General features: G+C 35.1%; 1 protein-coding gene across 3 annotated transcripts; it reads right to left on the bottom strand.

Annotated features, from left to right (window-relative positions):
* Positions 1 to 221: 221 nt before the first annotated feature.
* On the bottom strand, positions 222 to 5,371 carry LOC121973445 (putative pentatricopeptide repeat-containing protein At1g77010, mitochondrial). Of its 3 annotated transcripts, XM_042524881.1 has the most exons (4): positions 2,806 to 5,371; positions 1,744 to 1,865; positions 864 to 1,458; positions 224 to 682 (listed from the first exon to the last, which is right to left on the bottom strand). In XM_042524881.1, the coding sequence occupies exon 1, from the start codon at positions 5,311 to 5,313 to the stop codon at positions 2,932 to 2,934; it is 2,382 nt and encodes a 793-aa protein (XP_042380815.1). In that variant the 5' UTR covers positions 5,314 to 5,371; the 3' UTR covers positions 224 to 682; positions 864 to 1,458; positions 1,744 to 1,865; positions 2,806 to 2,931. The 3 variants fall into 3 exon arrangements, with proteins under 3 accessions (XP_042380820.1, XP_042380810.1, XP_042380815.1); XM_042524876.1 differs by having other exon boundaries at positions 223 to 1,458; XM_042524886.1 differs by lacking the exon at positions 1,744 to 1,865 and having other exon boundaries at positions 222 to 1,458.
* Between the last annotated feature and the right edge of the window lie 4,122 nt (positions 5,372 to 9,493).

Genomic DNA, 9,493 nt, shown 5'->3' with positions numbered 1-9,493 from the left:
ATAACATTTAATTTAATACAATAGAGTATTATACCATATACTTAGTAATTTCTATGCACTTTAGTAACTACTAAATAAGCCAACTCATGTCGATTGCAAGTCCAAACAGGCCGGCATGTGGTGGAATGAAATTAGTGTTGAGAAAAAATATATATTTTTTAATAATTTAATAACTTAAAATTTTTTAGCTAACAATCCGACCCACCATATGATGGATTTTTAACCGACGACGTATTTAACAGCTCTATCTATGCAAGATAACTTCAGTTAACCCTTTCCCCGCATCACGGCCAGCTTTCTCCCAAACTACTCGTTTGAGTTGGGTTGTCCGAAGATGCCAATCATGAGCTCCTTTCTTCAATCCTATTCAACTTTGCCTGCAAGGCTGTAACTCTACGCATTGCGATACTGTGTTTGGCAATGTAATCACATGCTTACAAAGCGAAAAAATTGAAGAGGATGAACTATTTGACGAAACGTCAGGCAGTAATATAACCAAACAGTTGGATCAAACCCCAAATTGTAGCATGAAATTTCACTTTCCACTAATAATAAAACCCCAAAGAACTTCAAATTCATGGTTTGATAAAGTTCTACAAACCTGTGGCGAAAACAAATCCCCTGACGCAGTGCTATGACTGAATTCATCTTCTGATTTCGGAGAAGAATGCGAGGAGAAGCACTGTAACAAAAGGGAAGGAACAATAATCGCATCATATGTCAACTCCATGTTCAGTGATACAGAAGAAGGTCCTATAATTTCAGCAACAAATGTAAAAAATTCTCAATCATGGATCCAAACAAGGAGCTATTGTGGAGTATCGATAAAAAAAAATGATTAACCATGTTAGATATCGTTGAACCTGGGGCGATCGGCCCGGTCCCACAGAATTTTCCCACCGATTGCCAGGATAATCGGAAAACGCTTGTGGCGGACGGCCCAGAAGCTTAACATCCCTTGGTTGTGAGCGCCATTTGAAGGAAAAATTTCTGCAAATGTGCCATAGCTGGGAATCGAACCGTGGGTGTCTGGATGACAACTGAACGCCCTTCCCACCATAGCCCCGGCGATAGTTTCGCCAATAAGTGGTCAAACGAGCATTTTATGGCTCTATCTCACCTTTTTTTTTCTACAAACCTGAACTTTAAATCATACCGAACTTCAAATATCTTTAATGAAGTTGTCATATCATGCTAGAAGAGACTATTTGAGCCATAAGGCCTTTTTTGGTTGATAAACCATGAGGCCTTCCAATACGATAATGTATCCTTGATGTTAAGCTGCTGCAAAAAACAGATGGCATACATCCCGAGCAGAACCCAAGTTCAACACAGTATTGGACAATCAGAGTAATGCATCTGAGCATATTCTTCTGCGAACAGCGAAGCTTTATAAAAAAGGTTGCGGTATCAGGATTAACTTTCAGCATGCCCAGTGACAAGAAACAATCAAATTGCCTGAAAACAATGAACTAATGAGTTAGTAACATTAGCATGTAAAGCCGACTTTTCTTAACTGTAGCATTTTTCCATCAGGATGAGTGAGAGCTTCCACCACAGATTTGGAAATGGAAATAGACGAGAAACAAGCAAGGCATTTGATATAAGAGACAGTAGATCGTGACATAAAAAGCAGTGACATAAAAAGCAGTGACATAAATATAAAATCGCTTGGGGACAAACAAGTGCCTCTATGAAGCAGCAAAACAGGAATATAAAACCATGAGAGATGCATAATCAAACCTAGTTGGATGGAAATTCAACATATCTTGAAGTTGATCCTGGGGGAAGATGGATCATGCCATGGATTAAGTCATTGTCATAGTCCTCTTCTCCCTCTACCACCTCCTAGCTGCTAATTGATACTACAACAAATCAACACACATGTCGTTAAATAAAAGATATTAACAGTCAGTTTGTCAACCAATATCTGGCACAAACCAAAGTACCAAATCCATATTACGTTCATGACCAACATATGGTTTACACCAAATATTTCAATACTTTGGGATCCACAGTACACCCTTAAACTATCATGCATCATAGTCCCTCACCTCCCTCTAAACTTGTCCTTGCAAATTTCTAAACATCTACCTTTAAACTATTCTTGCTAAGGAATCATGGATGCAGCATTGCACAACAACTTGTGGATAAGAACCATCGCAAGCATACCCAAAATCCATGCTGCTAAATTTGAAAGTAATAAAATGTTTGTTTGTCACATGAAAAATGATTTTAAAAATGATAATGTGGTTTTAATATGAATAGCAACAACTTCACTTAAAATAGAAACCAAGCCAAAGATGAGCATAAAAAGTATGGTTGAAAGAGTGAATGATACTTAAAGATCAATTTTTTTTTTTTTTTAAAAAAATAAATTTCCAATTCTACTGTAGTTTGAGTACTGGCGACTACTACCATGTGATTTGAAATAATTTTGATTAAAAAAGGAAAAGAATCACAAATCTCAGCACAAATAATTATACATTCAGATATTGCTGATTGAAAGCATTGGTAAAATTAAAATGATGCCAATAAAACTTGGGTGTCAATAGAGGTTCTGAATCAGAAGTATAGCAACATTATTACGAAAAGCTAGTGCACTGAGATAGTCAGCATGTTGAGATATAGTGGTAAGTTGGCATAAAAATACACATTGCCTAAGCATTTTCAAATTGCATTTGCTCTAAAATTTGTGCGTCATATGTTGCAAATTCTTAGCCCTTAGTTAAATTCTCAATCTAAAAGTACAGACAGCAAATTTTCAATTTCATGTTTTGCAATAAACAAAACCAGAAGACTAACCTGTACGTTTGAAATGGATTAATGTTATTGTCGCACAAGCACTAATCCTCCATCAGAGTCAAATTTCAGTGCAGAAGTCATGGCATAATGCCAAATGTGATGAACTTTTGCTAGACAATGATTCCATCAATCTGCTCTGTTTTGGCCATTCATTCTACTAAAGTAGTTCCAGTAGGCAGATGCAAAAAGTTGAATATTCTTTGATATGGTATCTGGTTTTGATCCATCCACAACATCTGTGACAATTGAATCAAAGGAGCTAGAAGTGAACTCATTTTCACTCCCTAATTCTCCAAATTTCTGGTACATATGCGTCAAATATAAATCAATTTGTGCATTCACATGATAGCCGTTCTTTATAATTTGGGCATGAACTTGCTTTCCATTTTCCACCAACTTAGACTCGATGCAAACTGCTAAAAGAGAGGCAAAAATTCTCAGATCTGGCAATAGGCCTGATCTAGACATTTGACTGTATAATTGTAATACTTCTGATGAAAAACCATGTTTTGCATATCCAGAAAGCATTATATTCCATGAAACAATGTTGTGCTGAGGCATCATCTCAAAAAGCTTCTTCGCAGTTTCATGCATTCCCAATCTCATGTACCCACTTACTAGTGCAGTCCAGCTAAAAATATTGTGCATGTTTATATCAGCAAATGCACGTGATGCAGGATCAATGTTCCAGCATTTCCCATACATATCTATGAGAGCAGTTCCAACTACAACATCTGATTCAAAACCTAACTTGTACGCAAAGGCGTGAAGTTGTGTTCCGACATGCAGATTTAATAAACTTGAACATGAATCAATAACAATTGATAATGAAAGATTATCTGGCACTATACCCGAAGCAGTCATGACAGAAAACATATGGATGGCCTCATTAATCAAATTATTTGATGCAAGCCCAGAAATCATGGAAGTCCGTATAATATGGTTTGGATGCTTGACGGACCCAAATATTCTTACCGCAGCTTGACAATTTAAATTGCTGCTGTACATGGTAATGAGAGCACCAGCTACAAAAAGAGATGAATCAACTCCCAACTTCACTATCAGTGAGTGAAGTTGTTCACCAAAACTTAATTCCAGATGCACACCACTGGTGAGGAGGCTTCCAAAGGTGTAATCATCACCGTACTTACCATCCATCTGCATTCTTTTAAAGGTTGCAGAAGCCTCTCCAAACAAACCTGCTGCAGCATAACCTCCAATCAATGCATTCCATAGTGCGACACTTTTCACGGTCAAGCTTTCAAACAATTTGTGTGCACTATCAAACAATCCATGTTTAACATATTCAGCTATTAGTACGCTCCGTGAGAAGTCATCAACAACAGCTAAATCATGACATACATTTTGTGCATCAATAAAGCACCCACATTTTGCGTAGAGGGCCACTAAGGCACTTCCAATAATTCTGTCTGCTCCAAGGCCACTTCTAAGAATACTAGCATGAATCTTCGATCCTTTTCTAAGATCCAACAACCCTGTACATGCATCTAAAACACTAACAAAGCACATCCAATCAGGCATCAAACCATTTGTAAGCATTTTATTGTAGAAATCAATTGCCTTCTCATTTCTACCATGTCGTGAACATCCAGCCACAATGGTAGTCCAAGAGATGACATTCTTTTCCGGCATATTGTTGAAGAAATTAATTGCGTCACTAATCTTTGAACACTGTATATAACCATCAAGCATTGTGTTCCAAGTAAAGAGCTCTTTAACATCCATTTGATCAAAAAATCTAGCAGCATCATCAAACTGTTCACATTTTGAATAGCATCCAACCACAGCACTACCCACTTGAACATGCGAATCAAGTCCAAGCTTTACAGAAAACCCATGAAGTGCCTCTCCATTCTGTATAAATCTAAGATTGGCACAGGCACTAATCACACTGGAAAGCCCACAACGATCGATATCGCAATCAGAATGTGTCATCAAAACAAACAACTCCAGTGCCTCCTCGCATGGTCCCCAATGATCATATGCTGCGATCATCGTATTCCACGAAACCGCATCCCGCTTGGGCATTTCATCAAACAAGCGTCTACCTTCACTTAAAAAGCCAAACTTGCAGTACCCAGCGATCAGAATGTTCCAAGAATGCAACTTTTTCTTCCCCAACCTTCTGAAAACCCAACGGGAGTCGCCCAAGGAGCCGCACTTACCGTACACATTGATGAGATGGTTGCAGACGAAGGGGTCCTGATCGAAGCAGGTGACGACCATATGGGCGTGGAGCTGCCGCCCGATGAGTAGGGAATCGGCGTCAGCGCAGCGTCGGAGGATGGAGACGAAGCACTCCGGATAGACCGGGCGGCCGAGGTGGCGGCGGAGGATGAGGGATCGGATGGCGTCCTTGAGCCGGCCGGCGGATGCGAGGGATTGGATGTCCTGGGGTATCGCCAGGGCCTTAATGGAAGCCTGTGGGGATGCGGATGTGGAGAAGATTCGGGTGATGGCTGGCCATCGGCAGATGTGAGATCTCATGAAAGCTCAATTTGGAGAGAAAGAGACCAAGGAGCCGCAACGACGGTTGCTCGATAAAATTTTGGCAAATTTCCAAAAGACACTATTTTTTTTTAAAATAAAGTATTTATCATGTAATAAAATAAAATAAAATAACTGGGTTGTTGAAGTGGTAAAGTAGAGAAAAATCCTTAATCATAATCACAATTTTGCATGTAGTCCTCAATCATAAAAAACTTTATTTTCACTCTTTGCATGTAAAGTATTACTTATTTCAAATCCCTCGTGTAAATATTGTTACCTAAATTTTCCCTAAGATTTTTTAGGTATAAAAAGTCTAAAAACGAGTATATTTTCGATTAAATTCAGCACTTTACACTATAATCCAGTACTTTATACCTGAATCGAGTATATTTTTTATTAAAATTATCGCTCATATTTTTTGGTACAAATAGTTTAAAAATAAGTATAATTTCTATTAAATTTAACACATTAAATTAGAATTGAGTATATTTTCTATTAAATTGAGTTGGACTTTTTTCCTTCTTAATATAATTCCTTATAAATTATATACTAGATTTTAATTTAATTTATCAAATTTAAGAGGAATTATATTGATTTTTGGACTTTTTATACCTAAAAGTATCATGGGTAATTAGATAAATATGTTTGACTAATGAGTGGAAACAAAAATTTTTATGGATGAGAACTACATACAAAGATTTATTTGCCAAAAGAGACTGCACGACAATTTTCCCTTGTTGAAAATGAATTTGATAGGTTAATCCAGTCTATCCAAAATTAGCAGGTCAGAATTGAGAGTTTTCAGATTCTGATTAAATTAATTTTTTTTTAGTTGGGGTAGAATTGGAATGACTTTGACTGCATCGTAATTTAGGATTTACTAATTTTTTAAAATTAAATTAAATTTTATTTTAAAAATTAAGATATTTTAGATATATAATATTCAAATGTTATTAGAATAATAATAAAATATTAAGATAAAAATAAAGAATTATAAATAAAAATAGTAAAAAAAAAACTACTCCCCTTCATCCTCAATTATAGTAAAATTAATTATCTTACCGTCAATTTTCAGATTATATTAAGGAAGGTAGGTAATCACATGATCAACTTATAATCAATTGCTAAATTAACTAGGGATGTGAAGAATTTTTTTTCTCCAAAGCATGCGTTTATCATAAATTAATCTCTTAACTTATTATAACAAATTTATCACCCTACTAGTGACATTTTATAAGGACTTCATTAACCACCCTGAAGAATAAGAGATAAATCATAATATCAAACTCTTGACAGGAACTTATTTCTGTTTTTATTTTGCATATCTAAATGCTTGTCAATATAAAATTATTTTTTTTAAAAAAAATAAAAGAAATCTATAGATACCATCACTGAGAGTAATCTAATTTCATTATTTTTATTAAATTAAAAAAATCATATCCATGATGATTTTGATACATGTTAAAGAATTTAGAAAACATAATTAATTGTAATTTTTGTAAAAAAAAATATATTTTTGAGTTAAAATCTTGACATTTAAAAAAAAACACCTCGATAGGATATTTTTATTTAGGCAATTTATAGAGAAATAAATTTAAAAAAATTAAATAAGCTACCATAAAAGAGGATATTTTTGCCGGCTTAATCGGGAATCTATAAATTTATCATGTGATAATCAATTTAACTATACCTTGGAGACTTTCCGCTGATATCATAGTAACTACAATTAAATGCTATAATATATAGTATATCCTAAGTAGTTGTTATAATATATAACATTTAATTTAATACTATTATAATATTGTATGATACTTAGTAATTTCTATGCACTTTAGTAACTACTAAATAATTATTATAATTGTTTTTAAATGATTTTAATTAAATTTAAATAATTAAGTTAGTAAAGAATATTTTGATATAATAATATTCAAAGTATATGATTTAACTAGGGTTTAAGATTTTAATGAAATAGTCTTATTTTTCAAGTTATTTTTCAAGTTGTAGTAGTTACTGAGTAGTTTCTATATGTAGTAATAGCTATTGAATAGTTTTACACTACTCTACCTTGGAAGTACCTAATGGTAATTTTGATATGATCAACCAAATCAAATTAGGTCCTGTTGTGGTTTGATGTCCTGTGTCTGAGTGTGCAGGAACTTAGGAGCACAGGAGGTCGAGCGAAAGACGCAGTAACGAGAAGGATGACATGATAGAGAGTTGACGGGTTCGATGTGTCCGAGGGACGAGGTGCTGGGAAGAGTATGCTAGCAAATGAGAAGGAGGCGCATGACGTTTCCGAGGGAAGAGAAGCCGGAGCAGAAGGTTGTTCGAGAAGGCCGGAAAATAGATTCGAGTGAGCCATATTCCAGATGGCTGAAATCACCCAAACAAACGGAGCCGAAATGAGAGGTAGTCAATAAGGCTGTTGACTTGCCAGACTTGTCTGGGCGCTTGAACCTGGTCTAGGCACCAGACCAGAAAGTTTATTGCTTCACCAACTGTCGTGACTGTTACTATGTGGATAAAGTTTTATTCACACCTAGACACTCAGAACTCTTCCAGGCGTTTCGATCAAGGTTGTAAATACAATCCTAATCCTAGTAGCTAAACGGAACACTTGTAAATAATCTACTTTCAGTTTAGCTTTGTAATTCAGTACTTTAACTTCTGTAAGAAGCTTCTCCACCTAAAGGAGACTTTAGTGAGCTTTCAACGTCTTGAACTAGCAATCTCCTAGTTGCAAACTAAGTAAAAGATCTGCCTCTCCCTTTTTAATTAGCTTCTTAATTCTTTTTATATAAGTGTTTATTAAATTAGCTTGAAAAGTTGAGAAAAGTTTATATTTTTATTTACAGAGTAATTTATCCCCTTCTTACCGGTCGCTAGGGACCAACATACCTATTTTATAAATAAGAGTGTTTGATAGAAATAAAATATAAGACAATCCTCTCTTCTTATATTATGAATTATAATACGTTATCAGCACGAGTGCTCTTTTATGTTTGAACTCATAAATATTTTTATTCTTAGTTTTTGAAACTCTCAAAATAACATAAATTTTTAGTTTTAGTTTGATGTTTATATCTTTAGTTTTATTTTAATGCTCCTGAAGTAGCAGGATATTTAGATTTAATATTGATTCTGTTGAAGTAGCATAAATTCTAAATTTATATTGATGCTTCTAAAAAAGTATAATTTTTAATTTTATATTGATGTTTATGAAGAGGCACAACTATTAATTCTATATTGATGCTCCTAAAGTAGCATAACATAAACTTATGTTGATATATTGACAGATCTGTAATTTAAAATATAAAGATATAAGATTTATCAATGTTCTTGAAAAATATTGATATAAGATATAAGTTTTATCAATATTCTTGAAGAATATTGATTTACAATCAACACATTATTGGTGCAATTGTCTTTAGGTTAAAGTTGACCAGTTTAGCTTAAGCTTGAGTTTTGATATTTGACAATATATAGAGATTGCAGGTATAATTGTCCATTAGGGAGAATGTTGATGCAAGTCTCCTTTAGTCAAAGGTTGACCAGTTTGAAATGAGAGAGTAGTCAAGTAGGTCAAGATTGATTGGATAATTAACTGAAAAAGTTCTAATTGGAGGTTAGGCAAGGGCAAGACCAATGAGATGATTAGTAGAAGAAGAAAAACTAAGTGGATCAATGTTGACTGGACACTTGGTATGAAAAGTCCTCGTGAGTGAAGCCGGGTAGTGAGGAAGTCCTCGTGAGTGAAGTCAGGTAGTTGAAAAGTCTCGGTGAGTGAAGCCATGTAGTGAGGAAGCCCTGGTGCATGAAGTTAAGCAGTTGGAAAGTCTCGGTGAGTGAATTCAAGCAGTGGGAAAATCTTAGTGAATGAAGCTAGGTGGTGAGAAGTCATGATGAGCGAAGCCGAATAGTGAGGAAAGTTCTGGTGAATGAAGCCATGCAGATGGAAAGTCCTAGTGAATAAAGCCAGACAATTGAAAAGTCCTGGTGAGTGAAGCCGGGAAGTAGGAATTCTTGATGAGTGAAGCTAGATAGTAAGGAAACCTTGCTAAGTACAGTTAGGCAATGTGAAAATCCTAGTTGTTGGTGCAATATCCCTGGGTCAAGGTTGACCAAGTTGACTAAACTTGAGTTGACTCAAGATTGAGTCTTGATATTTGGATTTCGA

This window comes from Zingiber officinale, chromosome 1B (genome assembly GCF_018446385.1).
Source record: "Zingiber officinale cultivar Zhangliang chromosome 1B, Zo_v1.1, whole genome shotgun sequence".
In the NCBI taxonomy this organism is placed as follows: domain Eukaryota; kingdom Viridiplantae; phylum Streptophyta; class Magnoliopsida; order Zingiberales; family Zingiberaceae; genus Zingiber; species Zingiber officinale.
This window is presented reverse-complemented; position numbering and strand designations above follow the sequence as displayed.